Genomic DNA, 26,327 nt, shown 5'->3' with positions numbered 1-26,327 from the left:
GAGATGCGCCTTTCTCTTTTAATTCCCCCCCCCCCCCTTTTCCTTATTTTCGGTGTTTTCAGGTGAAGCTTGGGGTGTGCGAGAGCATCTTTTTGTGCGCTTTTTGTAGGTGTGGGAAATGAAGAGTTTTTGGGGAGTTCTGCAAGGCTTTTGTAGTTCTAGACCCTGGCCTGTTCTGTAAACCTGCGAGGAAGGTGTACTTGTGTTGTAGACTTCCCTCGCATCATTGAGATGTGCCTGGATATTTACAATGCGAGCCCGCCTGTCCTATCCTGAGAAAGCTCGCTGCAATGATTTAGATGGCAATAGTAATTTAACTGTTTAATCAGTTCCTCACATGCAGATATGTAATTAGCTAATTAAAAAAAAATAAATGCACTAAATAATAACTTTCTCTTAAATCTGTTGGGCTTCTAAAAAGTTGTTAAAACTCAGGCAGATATGATAGGAATGTCTCTACAGCCACTCGGCTTTAAATAGCCCTTTTCTTGCTTCTGCAACTACACTGCTATCATTGTGAATGTTAATTCCACATAAGAAAAAAGAAATATAAAAAAAAAGTTATTATCTTATTGTTACCAAAAATACATCCATGAGGCCATAATGTTTCTTGAATTATGCAGTTACTGTTTTGATGCTTCAAAAATATGAGTTAATAATCTAAAAAATGAAGAATGTTGTGTAGTTCTGGTTTTCCATGATAGCAAGAAAGTCAGAGTGGTCTTCCTGACAAAAAGATCCCTGGTCTTCATAAAAAATGAAATTGCTCATGCATAAGAAAAATTATGGTGACTTGAAAATCATAGTTATGTTCCCTGTACATCTTCTGTTTTCCAATTGAATTTCTCTGTTCTATATTTCTTAAATAAGTTACAGTAAGGGAACTTCTGTTCAGGTGATAAACTTCTTATTTTAATCCTCTTGATAGATTTCTTGGGAATGATGAACTGCATTTGATACATTCTTTTAAGAAAACTGGTAGGAATTTAATTTGTGACTGCAACCCACTGGGAAGCCGTTGTCCCTTTTTTTAGTGAAGTGTGGCTCCCTTACCATGAGTTGTTAGAAAAGGAGAGAGAGACAATTAGAATAACTGCTGAATAAAAGGAAGATGTGTGTCACATTCCTGTGTGCCTGTGGTCACAGGAAAGTGCCCTTTAATTGTGTGTGGAATCTCACGAGAGAGATTTCATAAACGGAGCAGGCTAATCAACAGATAAATGACCAAAGAAAGTACTTTCTTCCTTGCTTTTTAGGACTGAAATTAAACATGCACTGTTTGTCTGCTTTCACCTTCAAAGGTCTAGAGCCAACACTTGACCTTAGTCAAAGGGAAGGATTTTTAGCTATTGAGCTGATAAGGTGTAGATAGTTATTCTACAAACATGTTGTCCCCATTTCTTTTGTCAGTATCAACAGTGTTAAATTCTGGTGATGTATAACTCTAGGGCTGGTTTGAAGCTAGATCAATATTGAACCACATCTTTTTTTCTGTGGGGGTCCTTTAAAATGTTTAGAGACTGGTTACTAGTAGAATAGCCTGTATTTTTCTGTTGCTGTACTGGTAACTTTGATTATTCTATAACAGTATTGCTCACTAATTTGACAATTAATTTTAATGAAAAAAAATCTGTAATTATTTCAGCCCATAGTTAATTCTGAATAATGCTTTCTGGGTGCTTTATTTTTTTGGAAAGGGGGAAGAAGAAGCTGAAGAACATTACTTAAATCTGTCATCTGTATTTGTTTTAAGTTGCACCCTAGTGATTTGAGTAGGATGGTAAACATGCATGTGGATTGTGGACCTGGGCCATGGATTCTCAACATTTTAAACTAAACTAGATTGTTGGGTTTTTTTGTCTTAACTGCCATATTACAATAGCTCTCCTCTATGCTGTCCCACTAGCCTCTTAGAAATCTGGTAAAAAAGATGTTTTCACCTGTTACTTTTCATTGCAATCAGGAAACTTCTGCGGTCTGGTGTTGTTTTGGGGTGAACCTGTCTAGTCCTTGTTTTCCTGTCTGTGTCTGTTTCACAAATGATGTCAGATGAGCTTTGGAAATGCCACTCATGGGTTGTTGGTGTCAAAAAGCCAGGAATGAGCATAAAATGTTGGCACAATTAAGATTATTTATAATGTTGGCTTGCCAAAGCTGCAGATGCTGCAAATTAAACAAAAGTCAGACAGTCTTGTAGGATTGTTAGAAAGATACCTCGTTCTTCTTCTGTCCAGTATTTCTTTTTAAAACTTATGTTCACAAAGTTACAACATTAATGACATGAAGGTAAGGTGGGAGTCATGACTGTGCCTGTTTTCTCTCACTTGTTCTTAGTGTCAGTAAGCAGATGAAAGAAATTGAATTGCAGCTCTTTCCCTGTTGGAGTAGTTCTCATTCTCCTCCCCATTTTCTTCCTGCATTACCCAGTTTGTTTCTGGAAATTACTTTTTCATCCTCAGTTGCATGTTATCCTGCCACTGTTTGGCACTGAGTTGAGGCTCTTCCTGTTAGGATTTCATTTCCATTTTAAGGCATCCCTACAGCAGTGTTTGCTGTGGGAGGAGGGCTTGCTGTGATTTCCATGTGAGCCTGCTCATTGATTTGGTCAGTAAAGTCACCGACAAATGGCACAGTGTGTTGTTCCTTCAGGAAGCCCTGCAGAGCAGGAACAGTGCATGTACAGTGTTCAGAACTGCTTCTGGGGGCTGGAGGAAAAAGCAGTGCCTCTTGTTTTTCCTTTCCAATCTCCGTAGTGTTTCTGAATTTTAGCAGGTGGGTCTGTAGTGCTGTCCTTAGGTAGAATGCATCCTCGGATGCCTAGGAGGAGCTGGACTGCATGGCTACTTTGTACATTTGCTGCTGTTTCCCCAGGGATGCTGAGGAAGTCCCATTGTTGTAAACAATGGCAGAGTACAGCCGGTGTAAGTTTGTTCTAGCAAGGAACTGGGTGGTACTGTGCCACTGCTGTACAAGCCTTGCTGGGCACAATTTCAAGGCTGGAGTCCTTATGATTGCCAGTTGGGGTGGGGTAAGTGATTTGGGGGTGACAGATAAGGCAAGGTGAAAAGGGCAAGAAAAAACAGCTTAAATGATGACAACTTTTTGTTGTACAGTGGTTTTAGTCTCAACAAATGACTGTTGTTAATTTATATTTCCTGTGTAGCTGTGATGACTTGTCTGCTATCTGTACTGGACTTGTGTGATTTCCTTCATAGTAGTCCTGTGACACCTGTGATGTGAAAGGCAGTTGTGTCCACTCACTGGTGTGCAGGTACAGGGATAATTACTTATTTACAATCACTGCACTGTGAAACGCTGTTGGCTATAATTAGCCTCATACTGATTAATAGGCAAGTTATTTGCTTCAGAGATTCATACACAACCTCATTCTCCTAACTCTGAGTTGCCAGTCATTATCTATTTCTAGTTATTTCAGGCATTCTTAATGTTTTATCCTAGCAATATGTTCATTCCTTTTTGTCCAGTTTTCCTTTGTTCAAAATCACTGCAAGAAAAAGGTGGCCTCATCTATCCCTTCCTGCACAGCACACACTCACTTCTATTTCCTATTTATGGCTCTGGGCTTTGTTTGCCTCCATGGAGGAATGCCAGCCTACATTTCCCTTCTTGTTGTAAACAGGAATGTTTTAAGAGGAAAGAGCCTTAATAAGCTAATGGGAAGAAAGGGCACGAGGAAATAGATGAGGAAAGGTGAAGTTAATTACCTTATGAATCAATGAGTTCTAAAGATGAGGAACTTATTATTATTATTATCTTGATAACTAATCTGTAAGTAGGAAATACCACCAGCTTCTGTAGTATATGAAGACAGTCTGGTGTTCCTAGAACAAACATAGCAGCCAATCAGTATCAAAAGCCAATGCACCAAGTTTCATAATTTTAAAATGCATTTCATTGTTTCAGTATTCTTTAGCAAATATGAAAGCATAAACTGCTTTTAAGTTTTGGGGGCTTTATGTCACTTTGAGGCTTCTTGTTCTAGATTTTCTAGCATATGGATGAATGATAAATTAACAGGGGGGAGGCCACTGCACAAAACATTGCTTTCACAGATATGCCTACAGAAAAGGTTAATTTTCACCTTGATCTCCTTATAGACTTTTCCCCCTTCTTGTTCTTTATAATGCAGACACATCTTAGATATTTTATAAGAACTTTGTCTCAGGACACTGTTTCTTACTGGTCTTGCAGACCTAAAAGACCAAACTGAGAGGAAGATGGAAGGCAGTACCTAATATTTCTAAAATACAGTTGACAACATACCACTAGTCTAAATGCTATTGATTTTTCCTCTCAACAGATTTAAAGAAATGCCAGAAAAAAAAATTGTGAAGTTGCAGATAGTTCTTCCAATTGTTTTTGCTCGGGAAGAAGAAAATGTTAAAGCCTGTTTGAAAAGTTGAAAAAGGTATTTTGTCTGGCAACGGAAAATAGGGATATGATGTTGTGATTCTGAATAGTTGTGATGCTGAATAGTGGTCTCTGAGGAAGCTGTATTGTAAAGAGGCTTGAAAATGCAGTCAAGGCAGCTTAAATTATTTGAAAGACATTTGGAAGCAATGAATTGTAAAATGGTAACATTTGGGGTGTATGGGAAGGGCTTTGCTGCAGTGCTCTGAATGCAGTGAGCAGAGCTTTATTGCCATTTTCAAGGCAAAAGGAGGTGCTGTAATGACCAAGATGTGAGCTGTTAGCTGGGACAAATGCAGTGGGAAGGTGGGTGTGAAAGAGGGACACACATTCAGCATGACTCCGGGAGCAACTGGAGAGATCCACATCAATGAGATGCTGGGCTGTAGAAGGACAGTGATGTTGGCCCACAGTAATCCTGAAAGAGATGCTTAAGAGGTTTTGAGGAAGAGTTTTAAGAGCTCTCTTTGTTACCAGCAGACAGCTGGGATTTTCCAGGAAGGTATAGTGCAGCTTTGAATTAGGACAGCCAAATTTCTCATTTCATCATTTGCTATGTTCTGCTTAGGACTTAGACTTGTTTTCCACAAAAATGTCTCATGGATAGGACAAGGACCAAAGGTTTTAACCAAGTTTCTTGTATGAAATGTATTGTTTGGAAAACACCATTAAACCAAAGATGTCTCAGCCCAAAGCAAGGCAAACTGCAGCTGGGTACAGAACAGTACCATGCCTGCTGGCAAGAGAAAGGCTGTTCTAAAATCAGATAGGAAACAACACTTTTTTTCTGAAGGAAAACTTTTCTGAAGTGTTTTGAAGCTTTACAAACCATTTGTAGTATCAGATTTCAATAATGCTCCTTTTCCACATTTAGTGGAGTTGTAGTACTGAGGTTTCCTTGGATCAAATGCTTGGCTATATGCTGAGCAGAAAAGAAGCATTTACTCCAAAATACACTCTGTGTTTCTAAACAATCCCCTTTGAAGAATAAAAGTATGCCAAATCGGCAAAAAAAATTTGAGAAAGTAGAAAATTATTGTTCTGTTGTCTCAGCTCTCAGTGTCATTTTTGAGTACCTAAGAACAATTTGTTGATTGAAAGGGATTTTTGCTATTTCAGGTAAGTAATTATGGGAATGCCCTTGAATTATTTTTTGCCAGCTAAAAGCCCCTTTAACCTTAAAAAAAAATTTTGTCAGCTGTGTGGTAGAAAACATGAAATAGTAAGTTCAAAGTTGAATCTCAGTACAGTTTGTTCTGTACAGCAAATTGTTAAAATCATTTTTGTAACACCTAAATCTTGTTCTTCTTTCAGATGAATGTGTGTAGGCTACGTTTAACAGTGCCACCTGATGAAGTGTCACAGCCTGAACAGGGACCAAAGGAAACTGAGAGAAAAAAAAGTGTGAGTTTTAAAAATCAAAGTTAAATTCTCTATAAATAAGACGTAAACATTGTTCTCCATAGATGTTGATACTTGTTGTTTTGGCAGCCCAAAGCTAATTTAAGAACATGTGGAAGATTATCAAGTTGGGTGTGAGCTTTGAGCCTAAGCCTTGGAGTCAGGGATGGCAAAACTGCATGCAAAATAGAACAGTGGTAGAGGAATAACAGAGATTACAGGTGATTTGTGGCTGAGGTACCTTTACAACTTGATTATTTCATATTTATGTATCAAAGAGCGGGAAACTGCTACTAGGAACACAGTCCTGTATTCAATAGGATCTTGATTGGGATCCTCTTGATCCTAAAAAAGCATTTCATATTTCATGTAGGCTCAGATTTAATGTGCAAGATTTGAGCATTAATGTAGTTGGTGTGCTGGGGACCCTTGATGTTTGTGTGTGCCAGCTAATTTCAGTAAAGGGTGATGTACAACTAAGAAATTAAAGAATTCAAGATGGTTCTGAAGTGAAAGGGATTTTGAAGGTCATGTGCATAGAAGGGTTCAGAAGGCCATTTGTTTTGCAGAAGTGAGTAGTGTGCACACAGGAAAAAATTTACAATCTGCTTTGGTGCGGAACTTGTTCTATAAGAACTGTTCACTGCAAGAGATGATGTTTAATTAGTCTTAAGGATGAAGACTAAAAAGGGAAGCTGGACGGGCTGCACAACTTCATCACATTTATACGTTGATAAACCAAAATTAAACAAGTTGATGAAGTTTGCCAGACTCAATGTCTGACAATAGAAAGAAAAACAACAATGGAGTTTACTAGAAATAATTTCTTAGAGATGCTTAAAGGCAAAAATTACTGCTAAAGGCATTCTAATCAATAAAAATAAATGCAAAATAAAATTCTCAAGATAAGGATTCCTTATCAGTTGTTTCTTGTCCTGGAATCTTTTATACGCTCAGGTTTTCATACACTGGTCTAGCAGAGTAATTGGTTCTTCAGGATCTAGAAACATTACTTACAGAATAGTTTAAATAGACCTTAATGCAAACTAAATTTGGGCCACCATAAAATAGTAATAATTCATTTTGTACAGAGGTGTTTAGTTGTAGCACTTAGAGTAGCTTCTCTGTCAGCCTCTTGTCAGCTTGTATCTGATTGCAGCAACCCTCAGACTGGCCTAAGTTTATGGGTCCATTGCTCTAAGAGGAATCCAAGTTTGCTTTTGAGGAGGATAGATATTTACTCATGCCTTACTCACTTTATGGTTCTGAGTAATGTGATAATGAGAAAGAATTGTTAAGGATTAGGGCTGGACAATTTGTAGTGACTTTCTTATGTGACCAGTGTTTTTCTCTGTGGGAGAGATTTAATTTGTATTTAATGAGCTTTTATTTCCCCCCATAATACAAGTAAAGGCAAGTGGTCTTTATATCAGAGAATGTTAAGGAGAGGATATGGAGGTAATAAATGCATTATTTCATTCTATGTGCAAAACAGTGATGTTTAAGAGATGGGTCCTTATAAGCTGAGACCAGGAAAAACCATATGCAATTTAAGTATTGTAAGTTCTGAGTAGTTTCTAAAGTTCAGTACTTCTAGACAATTGAAAGACTTAAAAGTCAGGCTTCAGAGCTAGATGGGATCTACTCAGCCAGTTGCATACCAATTAAAACACAGAGGAATTGTGCCAACTACTTGTATTTTATCATTTCTGTGTGACAAAGAAAAATACCTCACAGATAGTACAGCCATGGTGTATGGAAGCAGCTGTAAAAAAATCACTGCTCATGAACTGGGTTTTCCTCATGTCTCTAAAGCCAGACAGCAGTGTATTACCTGTAGATTTTTATTGTTTGCCTAATCGATTGCTTTATGTATTTGAAGTAATTTACAGTGCACCCATGTCTCATGATTAGTCATGTTGTGATTCTTTTACTGCACAGTTTAATTAAAAAACCTCCTAAAAACAGTCATCAGGTATCTGCTGATCACCTATGTTCAGCTGACTTCATGTTAATGAAATCACTTAAAGCACTTTGAGAACAAGTTTTACAAATGTTAGATAATCCTTACACAGTCCTGTGCCCCTTTTTGGAAATAGGGATAATAGAAATTACGGAACTGCTCTGTTTTCTACCTTGCACTTTCCAATTTAAGGTCAAAAAATCCAGCTTCAGCAAGAATCAAATTTAACATCAGATCCTTTGTTGGAATCTAGAGTTCTGTGCTGACTTTAATTGCTGACTCCTAAGAAAATGGGAACACAAGAAATGCTTTTGCTATTTACAATACAAAATGAGTATGACTTACAGAAATGAGCTGTAGGGGTAATCTGTGGGATTGCACAGTTTTTACTGGAGTGCTCAGCCAAGTCAGGAGGTCAGAGCCTAGCTGCAGGTGCTTTCCTGTTTGGGCAGGACAAGTCTCTGCCTCTGCTGCTGAGGGAGGAGAGAAAAGACCTTGAAGTGTTGGAGGGAATGCCAGAAAACTATAAATACACCATGGCGTGACATGTGGTGTAATCTCCCCTTTCAAATCTTTCATTAGAAGGAGGTGATTTTGAGCTGCCCTAATGTGACATGGTGATGGCTCACTGTGTTTGTTACTTTTCTGCATCTCTCAGGCTCAGTACCATTAAGAAGTGTTTCAGTTGCAGAGTCAGGTAATGAACTACACAGCAGCTCTTGCTAGTGCTGATCCTGCCAATAACTTGTTTTGCTGCTTGATGTCAGACCAGAAGTGATTCTTTATCAGTTATGTTGATAGCTCTTGCCTTAGCCGTTTTCATTGGAGTCCAAACTTGGCAGGAAATTTATTCAATCTGTATCAGTGCAGTTAATTTCTAGATTAACTTTTTTACTGTTATGCATTCATTGAATAAAAATGAACTAGTGTAAGAGATTAAAAATGAAATTATGGATCTGGGTGGTTTTGTTGCAAGAAAATTGCTGCAGGCAATACTGTACTAGGGTGGCCTCTCCCTGCCTTTTGTGAAAGGCTGGCAGATGGTGCAGAGTTAGACACTGATCTCAGAAACTGAAGGGGGAGTGAGTTTGTGTCAGGTTGGTTTTTTATACTCATATTTAGGATATGAGACCCTGAAAGAAGCATATGAGAACTTAACTCACAGGTAGAGGCTGGTCGGTTGGGTTGTTTGAATCGTTGGTACTGTAGGTAGAGAGGATCACAAACCATTCTGATTCTGTTCCATTATTTCTGTCCATGACAGACAATGGGTGACAGTAGTGTGAGGCTGTTTACTTCACCATGAAGTACAAAGGAATGTTGTGCTTGGCAGATTGTATGCAAAATCTGCATATCCTGAAGCCTCTCTTGTCTTGCATAATAAAGGGCTTCCAGACAATTGTATTGTCCCTGTTTGGGATTGGGCTTGTTTTTATCCATGGGTCTCTTTCTTCACTGTCATGGTTAAATTTGGAAGTGTCATTGGAAGCTGCAGCTAAGCTTTTGAGGGCAGAATGTGAAGATATGTATAGACAGAGACTTTTTTTTTTCATTTGGATATGTGGAGAAGAGAATGAAAATGAGATGATAACACTCTGGAAATCTGTGTCACTTTGCTGTCTGTGGCTTTCAGCCAAGATTGAGCAGTGTTTAGTCTTAAACTCAGGTTGGTACTTGGGCTGCATATATCCTCAAACACTTTAAATTTATTGGTTTTTAAACATCACAACTAAGAAGTGAAATAGTTTTTACTTCCTAAGCAAGAATACAGAAGCATAGCAAACATTTTTTTCCCAGAAAAGAAAAAAAAAAAAAAAAAAAAAAAAAAAAAAAAAAAAAAAAAAAAAAAAAGTGGGCTGTAAAGAAGCCAGTAAAGAAGCCAGAAGGGGAATTTGCTTCTGTACATCATGGTGAGAATCAAGCAGAAACTTTTGTCAGGCCTGGTTCAAGAATATGAGTGCAGTGAGTGTGGGGCTGTGGTGCACATGGAATCTAGGACAGTGCTATTTTCTCTGCTGCTGCCAGCCCACTCCTGTCAGCAGAGCAGAACTTGTACCTGAAAAAATGTGGTTCATCTGCTACAGGTGATGGTACTGTTTCTCATCCTCTCCAGCACTGGTCGCTTGATTTTTGACTCGGACTAATTAAGCAACACCTCTCTTAAAACCAGCACTACATAAAAAAGACAGAAAGAATTCCACAGACTTCCTGAGGTTGCTGCTGTATTTGTTGTATCTTAGCTTCCCAAGGTGTAACCACTGGCATTCTGTGTACAGATTTCAGGGGTTAGATATCACTTTGTATAATGTCTGACACTTCTCTTTTGAGATGGACACCCAAATTCAACACTCAAGGAGCTTCAGAGTTGGAACGTGTTCAGTGATGCTTCTTGCATTCTTCGTGAATTTAAGAACACTCATGTCTGTTGTGGCATGTTTTCCCAATTGTAATACTAATTGAGTGTAAAACATTCCTAAATGTAACATGATTTTTATGGGTAGAGGAATATGAAAAGACATAAAAACAGAGCTACCTTTTGTAAGAGCACAGTAACTTTTCTTGGTGAGCTCAACGTTACAAATGTGATGTTTTACTGAATAGAAAATATGTAACCTCAGTAACAGCATGAATATTCTTGTTCCTTGTGTAACTAGTGAACAGGTAAAAGATAACTGGATGTTGTAGAAATGCCTGGAATGTGGGTGTTAAGGGAAAGATAAAGCCTTGCTTGACTGATATAATTCTTGTTCAAGGTTTTTTGATGGTGTAGGTAAACAGAAGATCATGAGTCAGGGAAATTTTAAAGGCCACAGGGATACTTAACACAGACTTGTGTTAAGCATTACATTAGATGTCCTTTTTTCTCAAAAAAGATATGTCTTCTGTGCTTTTGCTTTCAATTTTGGGGCAGGAAGAAGTATAATATATGAGCTTATCTGACTCTCATTTATAAAACTGGTAGATTAGGAAGCAGATCATCCCTCAGTGTTATTTACATAATGCAAATTAAAACATAGGCCATAGAAAAATCAGCAAAAAACTTAAATTTAGGGTTTAATTTTGTCAAGTCTTCACCTCTTTCATGTTACTTGTAGTGCCTCCTTGGGCAGAGACATAAACAGGATGCATGGTAATTATCAAGACTTTTGCAACCTTGGGGTGTAGGCCTCTGTTTTAAATATTTATTAGTGAGGTAAAGACAGTCTGTGTTTCTTTGGTGCCCTCTGTGTGATCACACCACTGCAGCGCAGACAGGACGTGTTCCTGCAGGCTGATCCAGGCCATGCCAGCACCCACACCGTGTGTCCTTGCTGTCACCTTGGGCTCTCGTAGAACTGACTATAGATGCAACGAAATATTCACAAGCTGGTGAAGCTAACTCTGCCTTTTCAGATCATTAGCTCACGTTAGAAGGGATTTTGCTGATGTATTGACCTTAAACAGCAATGGTTGATTAATCTAATTAACCCTTCCATCTTAAAGCACTATTCTGGTTAGCTTTACAGTATTTACTTGCTCCTAAGTTCTTGCATGTATTTACTTACACTGTTATGTTCACTGAGATGCCTCACTGCAGATAAGAGTGGAGATCATTGAGGACCTGCTTGGAAAAATATTTGAGTTCTGAGGGGGGACACAGAGGAAAATAATGGGAAGTATTTAAGATACTGTTATGTAGTTCTTGAGCATGTGGAAAATCCAGAATTTGTGACAGAGGAAGCATGGGAGAGAGGATGTATTAGAGCAAGAACAGAGAACAAGGCAGAAATGGAAAAAAACAGTGAAGGGAGAATAAATAATTGACAAAGGTGGACAAAGTAGCTTGAGAGGAAGCAGACTGGTAGAAGTATACTCAGTGCATGCTTACTGCTGCAGTTCTGTGGAGATATTTGAGAACTGAGCTACTCAGCAAGGCCTTGTTTGGAGGCAAAGCTGTATTGAAAAAGTAGTCAACAAACAAAGCAATAATCTCAACCTGCATTCAGAGGAATTTTCTGATTGTAACCTTTCTCCTAAGAGGACACTGCATCAGGTGAGCCCCTTTTTGGCTATTTATACAGAACCCTGAAACTGCTGGTCACTGAGAAGAAATTCAGAGTTACTAAACAGAAAAGGGTGAGTAGAAGATAAGCATGGCTGGAATAGAACAGCAATGAAAAAGGTTAAGGAAACATGAGAACAGTTCCTTGTGTAGCTGTTGGCTCACACATCTTTAAAACAAGCAAGAGCTGAAATTTTAACAGGCACTTGTCTGGGGATCGGGATACAAAGGAAGAATAAGGAGAGGGTAAAAAAATATCCTGTATTTTAAGTAGCACATAGAACTGGAACAGTCAACAGATGATGGAGAGTCCTTTAATCTTCTGAAAGAGAAGTAACAAAGGCATCTTAGGAGGCTTGTGCACATACAGATAACAGGCAAGTTTAGCATTGTTGCAAGAGACATGTAACCAGTCTGCCTTTGTGAGCACCTAATCCTGCATGTACTGTCCATTATAATGTAAATGTAAGTGTCTGTTCATCTCTGAAATACATATGTAAGTGCCATGGGTGATTCTCCAGCTGCAAACCCATTGGTCTGAATTTGTTGGTCTTTCTTGGGGGGTGAGGGGGGGGCTGGGAGAGGGGGCATCCTTCAAAGCATTCCTTAGGAATGTGTTCATAATATTCTAAAAATAAGGAACTTGGTCAGAATTTTTATGCCAGAGCTCTGCAAAGAGCACTTAGACAATTCTGCTAATGTTTCAGAGGCACAAAGGACCTTGGTATTGCTGGTATTCAGCTGTTCACCTCATTAAAAATGAGTGATCATGGGCAAAGGGTATGGATTTATGAATTCAGTGTCTGGTGCCTTGGTAACCTCTAAACAATCAAAGTGATTATTCATTCTGTTATCAGGAAGATGGAAACTTGTGTGTAATCCCTTTTTCCAGATGCAGGGGAGGAGCTGCAATGAACTATGAAAGAAACTGTACAACCCTGGAAGCAAACAAACACAAAACAATTTTGAGTCATGTCCCCATCTTGTTTCTGTATTTCTCTATTTCTAAGTATGAGGTGTGGAGCTTTGTTTGTGCACATCCAAACAGCAAAACAAAACCCCCAATAATACATAGTTATGAAACATCTCATTTTGAGGATATGAAGTTTTGCGTATAATGTTTTCAAAGTGCAAAATTACAACATGTATAGGTAGGGCTGGTTGCTCAATGTTTTCTTCATTAAGAAGTTTTAAAACTTTCTTCTCAAATGAAGGCTTACAGCTTTGTTATTCTATGCCTGAAATGTTCTTTATTGGGTGTCTGTCTGTGATTGTTCCCCTCCCAGCCCTGCACACACACACCCAGAGCTTCAGCAACGTGCTTAAACTATTAATGATGTGATAAAAAAGAGTGTGTAGGATTTACAGTGTTGAGGAAAATCAGTCAGTGCCATGTGGGAAGGACACAATATAAAGCAAATATCTGTCTCTGTCAATTTTTCTTAATACAAGTAAGTTTTCCTGTTAATTTCCCCCATACCTAAAGAAGTATTTATTCTTATATTGCCAGCATAGTTGTGTTGATTTTGCTCCTAAAAACTGAGAGTGCTGCTGCTCTAGGCTGCAGATGGTGTCTTCTCTTCACTGTCATGGTAAGGATGGAAGATCTCCAGGATGCAGCTGCAGATGGATATAAGATGCTGAGCTTTGTCTCTTAAAGCCTCTGTTTGGTGTCAAAGAGAGTATTTAGACAATGCTTAGAATAAAAAAACCAAACCAAAACATATTCTAAAGTCAATGTAGTAAATATTCTCAAATGGACCTGTACCTGGTATATCCAGCCTAAGAAAGTAGGTTCAGTAAAACAATCCATGCCTGATTTTTCTTTGGAACTGACCTTTCAAACAGAATGTGCAAAGCTTATCAGTAACAGCTGTTTCCAAATTCTGCTTTATCTTCAAGAGAAACAGATCTTTTCTCTTTTAAGGAACAGTCTAAATGTTTTAACTTCAGTTTCTTAGAACTTTCTATGTTTTTTGAGTAAACTTGTGAATTTTTGTTTCCTGCAGCAGGGAGTTTGGGGAATGAGGGATAATTCTGTGGTTGCAAGAGTTTAGAGGGAACTAGAGACCTGACAGTGTTCTGCAAGAATGCAGAAAAGTAACAGCTGGTGGTGAATAAAAATAAGCCAGTTTAACCTTTTCTTACATGCCTCTACCTCTCCTTGTACAAATCAGCCTGTTGTCTCGAGTTGTGCCTAGATGACTTCTATTGAAGGTAGTGGTAATTAGGCAACTCTGTATTCTTTATCAATTATAAGTTGGTCGTTGTCTTTCCGAAAACATGAAGGTTGACAGGTTGACTCCAAAATGTTTAGGAGTTAGTGTTCATATGTTCTGTTGTGCTTTCACTGTAATTGGTGTCTCTCCTGGCCCTTAGTTACTGTGGTTTTATTTGCTGGGTTTTTTTTAATTCTGATTAAGTAATAAGTACTGGTTTTTAATTTTTTTTTTAAATTTTTAGGAGCTCTACCATGTTCCAAATGGGATGTCTCCAGGGAAGCTCTCTCATGGGATGGTGTATGGTGTTGTGCACCGAACTGACAACAACCATAAGAGAGAAATGGTGGTTTATGGCTGGTCAGCTGATCAGCTGAAAGAGGAGATGAATTACATTAAAGAAGTGAGTTACACTTTCACCTCAAAATTTGTTAAATACCCTTTCCATATATCCATGTGTTTCCATATACGTAGAGCTGTGAGAGTATAATGGGATGACTGATGTCTAGCCCGACATCTCAGTTTGAACTGGGAACCTACTCTGAAGCTAGAGGCTGGCCTTGGTAGTATTTAAGTCGGGAAAAAATCATGCCCTATACCTGTGCTTGCTGATGGAAGAAGCTATGTAAGGAGACACCTGAAAAGATAGTCTCTCTCTTCCTCTGCTTCCCCCAACCCCAAAATCCTTAGCTTTGAAAAGGCTTCTAAATTAGGTGACATAGTAAAGTCACTTGGGTATATTTTGGGGCGGCCTTAAAATAGTCAGCCTAATAAGGATGTCTTTGTACTACTTTCTCTGTGCCTGTTCATTTATCATTTTCAGGCAGAAGATTGCCTGAAAAACACAAAATGCATTTTTGATCCTGCTTGAATTTTTTCTGTTCTTGGAACTCAACATCTCTTTGCCCATCAGTCTTTGTCCCTCAGGCTGGCAGTAACACCCTAATTACGTCAGGGCAAATAATCTGACCTCTTTCCATCCACCTTCACCACCCAGGAGGCTGTTGGTCAGCGTTTATTGTGTTACTCTGGTTCAAGTGCAAACTGAGTTGATAGAGAAGGGAGGAACCCTGAGTCAAGCAGCAGTGTAAAGCACTGTAATCATGTAATCATGTGTACTCCTTGCCTGCCTGCTCTGTGGCTATCAGCACTTGCTTCTCTCCCTCAGTACTCCCAGTTTGCCGGCTCCAGGTGTTCCCCACTCTCAGCTGAGGTTAGGGACTGGCAGGGGCTGGCAGTGCTGTGGTGCTGCTGAGGCACACTGCCTGCCTTGGCTGCTGTTCTCCTGCCTAGGTAGTTTCTCTGCCCTGCTGGGGCAGTGTCAAGGGGCAGGTGAATTGGCACACAGCAGGGCCAGCTCCCCAAACTGCACTGTCTGTGGTACCTGGGATTGCTTGGGCTGGGACCATCTCCCTGCCCTTGTCTGTCCCTTATGGAGGGACACATCAGACCAGGTGAACTGCATGTCTTGCTTGTACATTCAGGGTACTGATGGTTTCAGGAAAAAGTGGGAAAGACAGGGGAGGAGACATGCTGGCATTTGGTCTTCTGGAAGCCGTGTTCAGCTCTGCTACTTTGTAATCTTTGTTCTGCTAGAGTAGTGGCGTCTTTAAAAGCAGAATCTTAAACAAGAGTCCTCAGCTTGTGCCATGTATGTGCTGACTCAAATAGACCAAAAATGATGGGCCATGTCAGAGCTGCTGACAGCTTCCTCTGCCTGTCAAATTCCATCTTGCAGGAGGGTGTGTGCCTGTGCCTGTGCGTGGGGAGGCACTGGGCGAGCGGTGCTTTCCTGAGGTGCCGGGCAGGAGTCAGCTCCCTGCTCTTCCTCATCCCAAAGGGAGCCACGGGTGGGAGCACTCCTTGCATAGGTCTGGTGGCCAGTGCCCCCTTTCTGGGAGTGAGGGGATTCTATGCAGAGCTGCTAAAAACATCCCCTGCTGAAGTTTTGCCCTCACCCCACTGTGCAGACACGGTAAACTCACTGACCTCAATGATCTGCAGTCAGCCTGTGCTTGGTAGAGGTGAGGAAGGGAAAAAAAGAGGTTGAATTATGTAGGCTGTGGGCAAACATGACTGCAGTGGCATGTAAAGCCAAACTGGAAGCAAATTTGGGGGTTTTTGAGTGTGTTTTTTCCTAGAAAGGCAAAGAATAATTTGCATCCATAGTTCTTGAAATCAAATTGAGTTCTCCATTCTTCAGATTTGAAATTGCATTGGTAAATGTAAGCTAGTTTGTTGTTTAGTTAGATACAAGTTTAAAAGACTGAAATTAAAAGTGTTTATCTGCAAAGGATACCCAGGGGAAACCAATCACTTTTAAAAGTATGGAGGTACATGAAGTCCACGCCTTTTTTCAGAAATAAAACAATATATGATCAAATTATTTTAATTCATTTAGTAATCAGGTTAGAATTAATTACATATATTTAATTGACATTAATTTATCTAAATTATTAATTTATAAATGTTTAGACATGTACACAGAGGTTTGAAATTTCTCATAGTGACAGTTATTTCTGTCATCCCTATGTAGACAAGTCTTGAGACTTAAGTTTTTGTCTTTTCCTTGAGAATAAATTGCTGTTGTGCAGTGATAGATTAACAATGGAAATTACAGAAAGTAACAATGAAGAACATAGAGAAAAAAATAATGTCCTACTATATGAACAGTATAATCCAAAATTTTGATAAAGGCATTTGATTTTTCTGACACCAGGTGAGAGCAACTCTGGAAAAAGTAAGAAAGAAAATGTATGGTGAATATGATGAAATGAAACGAAAAATACAGCAGCTTACAAATGAACTGAAAGTAAGTACCCATTCATTTGCAGGGAAAGCATATGGGAATAACTGTCCCAGTGTTATCTAGAAACTTCTCTTCTGCTTTAGCAGAACAGAATCTCCCAAACCACTCCAATTGCTGTTTTATGTGAAATCTGTAGTTTCCTTTTGTTATTTATTTTTCCATCCAGGAAGGTGCAGCAGGACAGAGATGCTTTTGCATATGAAATTACTAACTGGCTGGAAATTCTTGGAAATGAAATAGTGATTTTGATACCATTGCTAGTGTGTATTGGTAATTAATGGAGATGGATGTAACAGCTTGCAGGTGAATCAAATAAATAACATTGATAATTAGGAGAAACTGATAACTTGGAGTTATTTCAACACTTTGCTCTGTTTTACTGACTCTGTTGTTTAAACACTAAGTAAAAGAAGTAGCAATATTAATTAGTATTAAAGTGCTAAAAATTATTTACCTTTTGGTTTTTAATGGAACATTTCAATGGTCATTCAATGACCTTTCTTCTGACATGCTGCTTTAGCAATAAAAGCTGTTGCACTCTGTAAATAGCTTTCATATTAAATTGCTGAGTTGTTTGATCTAAAAAATCCCCCTGAAAACTTGCTTTGAATTTATGTTCAGCATTGATTTTCACAGCCCTTGTTCAGAGGAAGCTTTGGCAATCAAAAGTATTCTGACTTCAAGGGACTGGGACCTTGACTTGTGCCCTTCTGCCTTCCTCATTTGGAGGCTGTCAGTTCCCTGCATGCTGTATTAGATACAAAAATCAGAACTTGCTGTAAACTGTTACTTACATTCTGTGCAACTGGTCTCAAAAAATAGAAAAAAATCACCCTGACTTGAGAGGAAGAGAGAGAAAAAACTCAATTTCTGCAAACTGTGTTAAATAGTCATAATCCCAACAAGACTCACTCTCCCCCCAGCATGAATGTGCTAAATGCTGATTCAGGTGCAGCTTTGTTGTCTTTGTTGCTGATCTTTACTGAATAGCAGTGATGATATCCTGCACTTCCAGAACTTCTGTCAGACCAGTAGAAATCCTGCATGAGTCAGAAATTCTTCTTTAATTAAGGGTTTCTGACCAGCTCTGACAGAATATCTAGTTCTCCAGCAAATTAGCAGTTCATGAAGCTTCCTTCTGACATAAATGGCACATTAGGAGACATCCTTCCTTATTTCAGTACTCTCGACTGCCTGAAAGGAAGCACAAGTGTTGTTCTTCCTAATAATGTGAGCTTTTTGTTTGGTTAGTTATTTAGGAGCTGATTTTGGTTTTACATGACTGTTGTCTTTTGTGCTATTTCCAAATCCTGCTTAAAATCCTTTCTATACTCTTTGCTTCAGCTTTCAATCACTGTGCTTTTATCTTTCCAATTTCCAGGACAACTTTTTGTTCATAAAGTTTGTTTGAAATTTGCTCTTCCAGTATTCTGCCCTGGTCTTCTTCTCACAAGTTCTTACCTTGTAACTTTCTTAATCCATCCAAAGCATTTCTGCTGTCGTTTGTTTTACATGAGCACACATTTATGGAAGGTTAACAGTGACTACTTGGCCTCTACTCCCTATGCTGACCTAATCTGTGTATGGCTTGGTTACTACACCCTTGTCCCCTGTATCAGTCTCTGGTGTTCTTCTCTTTTTGTCAAGAAGCAAATCTGGTCCCTCTAAGAATGTGAGCTGTTTGGCTTTCATTAGTAATACTCTTTCCCTCTTTATTACTGGATCATTCACAATTATTTACACTGTTTGAGTTTTGGTCTCCTCTTGAATGATGTCATTTTGTGTCTTTCCCCTCCCCCCCTTCAGTTTTTAAGCATGTGTGTGTGTACATATCAGAAAATGACTAATTTTCACACAACAAAGCCCTCTGGCTTCCCCTTCCTGCTTTGTACTGTTTCTTCCTTACGTCTTGATGTTGCTTCTCTATGTACCTGATTAGTCAGTTCCTTCTTAATTAAGGCCTTTCTACAATTCACAGTTCTTGATTTCCTTATTTCTTGCATTCTTCTGCTTTTCACTCTGAATTTTTGCAATCTGCCCACTTTATGTATATAATCTGTCTGAATAGACAGCTGCCAATTGTCCTCTTGTCCTTTCAAAAAAAAACCAGCTTCTACAGTGATTGCAGACTAACAATAAACTTAGATACTCATGCCTTATTTCTGTTAGATGATTTAGATTTTAAGTTTTGTTTGTTTGTTTGTAAGATTATACTTTGAGGCCTGTATATTTTAAGCATCCTAGTAAAGTGAAAACAACCTTGGCATCTTTTTCTTGTGTAGCTCTCTTGGCAAGAATAGGTAAACTTGGTCATTATTCTATGTAATTATTTTTTTTTTCCCCTGCTCAGGTGACAAATGCTCATCAGGAATCCTTAGAGAATCATGTGCGAGTGCAGGCTGCAGCCTTAGATAGCTTTAGTGAAATGAACAGCTCCTTGACATCAGCATCAATAGACTTGCAGGTACATCTTCCTAGCTGCTTCCCAGCTCACAGCTGCCTTTTCTAACATGGATTTCAAAGCATGCAGAAAACATGGATGACAGATACAGATTCTAACACTAAGCAACACCATAAAGTGCTGTCTTGGATATCTAAAGCACCTAGTTTAGGAAACAAAAATGTTCCAGAAGTTCTTGTGTTTATAAAAATTACAAATAATGTACAATAAAGAGATACTGATATGCAGCAGACTAATACCACAATTCGTGTCTCTGTGAAGGATCTAAGGTGAAAATGGGATTTGGTCTGTATAGTGCAAAATGGTGCATCTCCTGACTTAGTTCTGCCTTCAGTTGGTAACAGAAAAGAAGTGGCATGTTTGGGTGCCAGACACTTGTGAGATTTTTACATACCTGTGAAATGCAGGGGGAGGGAGGAGATGGGAATGAATTTTAATTTTTAAAGACTTCTAAATTCCCATGTATCTGAGCTGAACAACTTAATGTCCCTGCTTTCTTGTATCTAACAAGAATATTATGTTCTTGTACATTACTTTCATGTTTTCAGTCCACTGCATTTTGTATGCATGGCATGGCCTCAGAGAGAAGGGAAAATTATTCATGCTGAAATGTATCCATGTTCCTTTTTTTTTTTTTTTTAATAGTGTTCCAGGACTCGATTTCACTGAGTATACTTCTCACAGAAACACCTTCTAGCAACAACAAAAGCCATAATTTTAAATGTTAAAACTTACAAAACTCTTCATGCTGAAGTAATATGTCAGAAAGCTCTTTAAATGTGCTGTCTGTTTCATAATATCTTGCCTATATTAATTCATCAAATTATTTCTGATTTTTAATATGTGCTTTGCCTCTTTCTTCTAGAAAACTCTAGTGGATGTTACATTGGAGAACACAGACATAAGGGAGCAAATAAGGAATTTAAAACATACACACGAGCAATCTATGGAAAAGCTGAGAGAGAAGCAAAAGCAACTGGAAACGGCACAAATTGAAAATCAGTTACTGAAGTTAAAGGTGAGGTGTACAAACTCCCCAAAAATACTGCACAGTAAGGGCATTAGGTGGATGTTAAATTAATTCCTTGGCCTTACCTGTAAAGGGTTCTTCATTCTTCATGCCCTTGCCATGCCCTCGAGCTCCCTTATTCCTGTGAATCAATACTGGTTTAATAACAAAGAATCTCAGCTGGCGACAGGCAGCCTTTCCATAACATGGGATGTAACATAAGAGTGAGAGATGTTGGCAGGTGAAAACTCAAACCATTAAATGGTTATTAGTGTCCTTTCCTATTAAGTAAAGGAATATTACAACTCTGCACATTGCTACCTGAATTTCTTGGTGTTGAGTTTCTTTGGTATTGCACCATTTTTAATAGGTAGTCTGTTAAGTCTTATGAGCATGTGGTCAACAGGTAACAGCAAGCATCTTCAAAAGAGAATTAAGCTATTTCTTTCAGAGAAATGCAAGGCAATAAAACACAAACTGCATGGTTTAATATGACAGAAAGCTTGACCGTGTTCTCCCCTCATCACCCAAATATATTCCTTTAATCTCAAAAAAACCCCAAGCTTACAAAAAAACCCAAATAAGACAAACAATACCCTCTCCTCCCCGAAAGCCTTTGATAAAATTGCTAAAAGTAGACCAATTGGGATATGGTACTACATCAGAATTAATCAAATTTTGAAAACTAAGTTTCTATTTTTGATAAAGTTTCTGAAATTAAGGTGACTGCAGCTATATTCATGTTTAATCTTGAGAAAGTGAGAAGGTGTTTCTTCTCTGTGAGAGAAGGTGCTTCTTTCTGGCTGTTTTGCTAGTGACTAGCACTCATGCTTAATGATGAATGGTTAAACAAGAAAACATAAGTGTATTTTATGTTCTGCTTTCCTCTCACAGTGAAGCTCTACAGGCTATAAAAGTAGCTGTATTTTACACCTGTTGTTGTCAGCAGGAAATAAAAAGAGGGGAAAACCAAGTAACAGAGGCAAAGATGATGCAATTAAGATTTTAAAACAGAAATTTGGGCTTCACTATAATATTAAGGACAGGCCCAAGCAAGTCAGGGAAAGGTATGTCTGCTTCTAAGACCAAGGAACTGCAGCTGAAGTCTCAGTTCAAATGAATGCATAAGGATTTGTCTATCTTCAAGCATGTCAAGCTCTGCAGAATACAGGCGCTGCATTTACACAGCAAAAGTGTAAATTTTGCCATCACGGTTTCAGTTTTACTACCAAGTTAGTGAAAAATATACCTCATTACTGTCTTTGACAGTCAAATATAAAATTATGTCTCAAAAGGTGCCAAGAGTTCCTGAAATTCATTCTAGCAGTGAATGTAAGGGGATGGTGTGGGATCTGGGAGGTTGGTGTTGAAAAGCAGTAACAACTGTGTACATGATTACATTCTGGGTGGAGAACACACCTGTGGGGCTTATTAAGGTTTGGTTTATTCATAAATCTGTAATAACGTAGAGTGGAGATGTTGCTTAAGTGTATTATTACAGATGCCCTGATGCATCCACTTTTTTTATGCTTGTTTTTACTCATTGTCCTCATTGCACAAGGTGTAAGGGAAGGAGTGATGGAGATAAAAGGCAGAGATCCTGTTCCAGTGCAGTGTATCTTAAGGAATCTGGGGTTTAATGATTGGCTTTCTCTAAATGATACGATTCTTTCAGGCTTCCTGAAATGTGGAAGGTTCATTTAACTCCACGCCCTCTCATAACCTGTGCCCCAGGGTTGGCCTAGGCGACATGACATAGGGGACAGTTGCAGTACAAGTGGAGTCCTCCTTCAAAGAATGAAACACACTGTTGTTTTTCTACAGCTTGTTTCTGCCTTGCAAGATGAACCCAAGGGTTTATTAAACCTTTTGGTCCATGAAATATTAAAAAAATCCAACCTAAAACCTTAATCATCAGAACTCTGTGTTTTGTAGCTGTGTTGATTGTGGTGATCAGCAGGGAGCACTTTATTTCTCCTCTTCCTGTCACTTTTGTAGCACCCACAGCATTTCACTACAACCTTGGCTGATTCACAGCATCTCTAGGAAGAGAACTAAGTTCTGTACTAACTGTTTTACTTCACTTTTATTGTGGTTTACATAGTAGATGGACCTAAGCTGTGAATAACCTATCTGGTGTTTAATTACTGAGGGTGTGTTTCAGTCAGTGTTTTCAGCCAACAGCAGGAAATCCTGTCTCTGAATTACCGTTCTGCCTTCTTCCCCATAGCTCTAGTAAAGTTTCTGGTTCTGTTGTTAAAAATTAACCCTTCCACACACCTGAGAATTCTAATTTTGGGTTTTATTGCAGGGAGAGTACTGCAGTAAAGTATTGCTTTGGGTGTTCATGGTCATTCAGAAAGAGGAGTTGAGTCTAGTCCACCTCTAGTCCGTGCTTCAGTAGAGTGGGGGGAGACAATATCACTTCAATGGGGAAACAAACCAAGTGACTTGGAGGCTGTTGTGGAATGGTTCAGCAAAGGGGCATGGCCTGATCTTGGATCAGCAATGACTAAATGAGCTAATTTCAGACAACATGGAACTTGATGGAACAGTAACTTCTGCAGATTCAGATTATGTGAATACTGGCAGAATGCAGTCTTGATGGTCTTGATGCAAATGGAAATCTACTTTTGCAAAGCCAGATTTATAACAAGGGGGGGAGCTTAACTTCAAACTCTTGTTTTCTCATCATGTGAACTCTCTTTCTCCTGCTGCCAGCAATACTGTACTTACTGATGGGGCAACCCTCCTCTCTCACAGGTGGAGTCATCGCAGGAAGCCAATGCTGAAGTCATGAGAGAGATGACCAGAAAGCTGTATAGTCAGTATGAGGAAAAAATGCGAGAAGAGGAACAGAAACACAAGGCTGAGAAAGAAATGCTCCTGGTATGTACAGCCAGTCTGTAAGAGCAGTGCTTACCTTGGATGCCATTTCTCAGTTGCTTCATACTCTGGAGCTGATGCAAGTTCCTTCACTCCTGTCTCTGTGATTAGTTGTGCCATAGTTACTAAGCTTCCCTAACATTTGGGGTTGTAGGACTAAGAAAAATATGTGTTCAAACATAGTAATATCAGTGATAATCTAGATTTCAAAATCTGAAATAGGATAAGTAGGCTTTTTTAACTTCTGATTCTCTAAAAAAGGAAAACATAATGTCCAATTTTAACAAATGACAGTTTAAGAAGGAGAAAGGAGAACTTCACTGGATGCTACTGGAGCAAGAACTCTCCTGACCCCCAATTTCCCTCCACCCCCAAGTTAAACCTTTCTATGAGCAGTATGTTGTTGCATTTTTTGAAATTATAGAATCAGATAATGATGGAGATTGAAGATAGATGCTCCTTTTTATTCATATTGCTTTACATATAAGAAAAGTACAAAGCTGAACATGGCCAACTATGGTGTTTAGAAAGCTTTCTTTTGCAGCAGCATATTTTTCTCATGCTGTTACTTAACAGCATCCTCGGGGGGATGGAAGGGAAATTAGCTGTCTAAGAAATGGATAAAAATTTCTTTTGGATTGTCATAATGATGCTTTACTAATACTTGTGTATCTCAAAGTACCCGCAGTCTTTGCTGTATATAATTCACTCTCAGGGTCATAACTCTTCCAGATTTCTGAGCAGGTGTAGTGAAAAGCTTTGAGCTCTTTAGAGCTATTAGCCTGGCCCTAGAGCCAAAAAGAAGAAATATTCCTCATTAATGCGTTAGATGCTAATGTGACTGTAAAAATTCTTGTTTGCAGGAGGAAACAAATCGGCTTCTGAAGGCTATTGAGGAGGCAAATAAGAAGATGCAGGTTACAGAAACAAGCATACAGGAGAAAGACCAGAGAATTGGTGAGCTGGACCGGCTGATTGAACGCATGGAAGAGGTAGGAGAGCTGACTGCTGCCTTGACAGGAAATGCACCAGGTGCATGGAGGAAGTTTCAGTTGTTGTTCTGCTGCTCAGCTCCCTGCTCAGTGACATACCATTGCTGTTTGCATCTTAGTTACTGTATTTATATCAGTAAATACACCTGGACTGCCAGAGAGACCCTGTGATGAGGTGGTTGTTCTCTCTTCCTGATGGTCCTTACAGGGCAGCTTTTATTTAGGAAATGAAACATTATTTTAAAGAGGGAATTTAAAAACTATTCAGTGTCTCTTCAGTGTGCAAGGTGTTTTAAGCCTAATCAAGTAACAATCATAAATGACCCAGAGTCTCTTCTAAATGTTGCTATGGTAGGTCCATAAAGCACAGAGCTTTGTCTGGGGATGGATAAGAAGCTGATGGAGACCCTACAGGTTCAGGATTAAAGAGAGGGCAGGGACAGGTGACATCAGACTGGGGGCTGCCCAGCCAGGAAGACTGAAAGGATGAGGCCCTTTACAGGCAATGAGAGCAGCCTCTTGTTCACAAACCCTGGTCCTCATGGGGATTTTCAATCACCCTGACATCATTTGGAGGGACAACAGAGCAGAGCATAAGCAATCCATGTTTCTGGAATGTGTTGATGATAACTTTAGTCTGCATTTGATAGAGGAGCCAGTGAGGAGAGGTGCTGTTCTGGACCTTGTTCTCACCAACAAGGAGGAGCTGCTGGGGAATGTGAAGCTCAAGGGCAGCCTTGGCTGCAGTGACTACGAAATGGTTTTGGATGTACATTGGCATTTCTCATTTCATTCAATAGCAGGCATCTCATTTTTAAAGATTTGTGCCTCACTGTCTCAAATAGAGGAGCAGACAGTGTTTTAGTCAGTGGAGGGAGTACAATCTTCTGCTCTTTCAAATGAAGTGGTTTTTTCCACCAATTTCACTTTATTGTAGTACATATTTAATATCATATCTACTGAGAAACACATTTTTACAAGCCAGTCTTGTTGGCTTGACTCGTTAGTCTAATGTACATTGAGTGCCTTTTGTCTAATGCTTGCAAATCCATTAGTGGAATTAATGATTATGCTGAGAAATTACTCAACCTAATAATATGCCCCTCTAGTGGCTCCATTAAGTTAATCTGGGCTTCAGCCTACAACTTTTAAGTATTATGCAGTGAATGTAGGATTGCAGTATAGTTCACATTAGTTCTTTAATCTGCTCTTATCTGGCTCATACTCACCCAGTGAGACTGAATGGCTCTTAAATTCCCATCAAGGTGGATAACACACTGACACTTCTCAGTTAACTTGTTTGACTCAGACCCTAAATCCTCACAGATCTTCACAAGCACTGTGCTGGTGGGCACTTAAAAATAAACAGGAATACTCTGGGGGAAGAAAATGCAGCAGTACCTTTTATGTAAGCCTTGGATTTGGGAGTTTTTTTGGAGTGATAATGTGGACAGTTTGATTTTATGTAGTTAAAGATTTTGATGACTCATCTTTTTATTGAAAAAAATCCAGTTTCAAGTACAGCCGTACATCTTCATATAGGAAATTGAAAACTGAACTTGTTTCCATGCATAGCTGGGAAATTGATTTTATTATTATGTATTCTGTCCTTCTTGGCTATAGGAAATGCATGAATTTTGTTTAATCAGTTTCTATTTTAATTTCACAAATGATGTTTTGAATTGCAATGAAATATGCTTTGTGAAGCCTTCACATTTTGATACATGGAGAACTGAAGGATAACTTTTCTTGTTTAGGAACGTCACCAGCTGCAAAAACAACTTGAATTAAATGAACTACAAATATCTGGAGCAAAATCTGAAAACAACTCTGACAGTGAAAGGTGAGATATGACTTGCCTGTGGAACTTCTACTATTGCTAGGAAACTTGAGAGGTTTCTTTGCTTTTGTAGACATCTGAATTTTGCCTTTTCTAACTTTAAAACTGCAGTCTGGTAGGGATTGTCCATCTGAATGTAGGTTTATTGACATGTAAAATATTAAGACAATTATTTTTTGCAAGAATGACCACCTTCATGCATCTTTTCTGAAAAGTTGTTTGCAAATGTGTGGAGTCCGTTGTAGGTGGAACAAGCTGTGACATATCTGTGGCT

At 38.9% G+C, this 26,327-nt stretch overlaps 1 protein-coding gene across 6 annotated transcripts in view; it reads left to right on the top strand.

Annotated features, from left to right (window-relative positions):
* The window catches only part of MYZAP (myocardial zonula adherens protein), a 65,348-nt gene that overhangs the window by 12,706 nt on the left and 26,315 nt on the right, over positions 1-26,327 (top strand). For 5 of the 6 annotated variants that reach the window (XM_064389250.1, XM_064389247.1, XM_064389245.1 and 2 more), the window contains 8 exons: positions 5,746-5,835; positions 14,301-14,459; positions 16,776-16,868; positions 19,216-19,329; positions 20,192-20,344; positions 23,099-23,224; positions 24,085-24,213; positions 25,971-26,056. In XM_064389250.1, the coding sequence (XP_064245320.1) occupies positions 5,746-5,835; positions 14,301-14,459; positions 16,776-16,868; positions 19,216-19,329; positions 20,192-20,344; positions 23,099-23,224; positions 24,085-24,213; positions 25,971-26,056 (950 nt within the window). Of the gene's footprint in view, positions 1-4,321; positions 4,430-5,745; positions 5,836-14,300; positions 14,460-16,775; positions 16,869-19,215; positions 19,330-20,191; positions 20,345-23,098; positions 23,225-24,084; positions 24,214-25,970; positions 26,057-26,327 lie in introns of all 6 variants that reach the window. The other variant, XM_064389246.1, reaches the window with a different exon arrangement.

The sequence above is a fragment of the Passer domesticus genome, chromosome 14 (genome assembly GCF_036417665.1).
Source record: "Passer domesticus isolate bPasDom1 chromosome 14, bPasDom1.hap1, whole genome shotgun sequence".
Lineage (NCBI taxonomy): Eukaryota > Metazoa > Chordata > Aves > Passeriformes > Passeridae > Passer > Passer domesticus.
The sequence above is the reverse complement of the archived record's forward strand: the minus strand, read 5'-3'. Positions and strand labels throughout refer to the sequence as shown.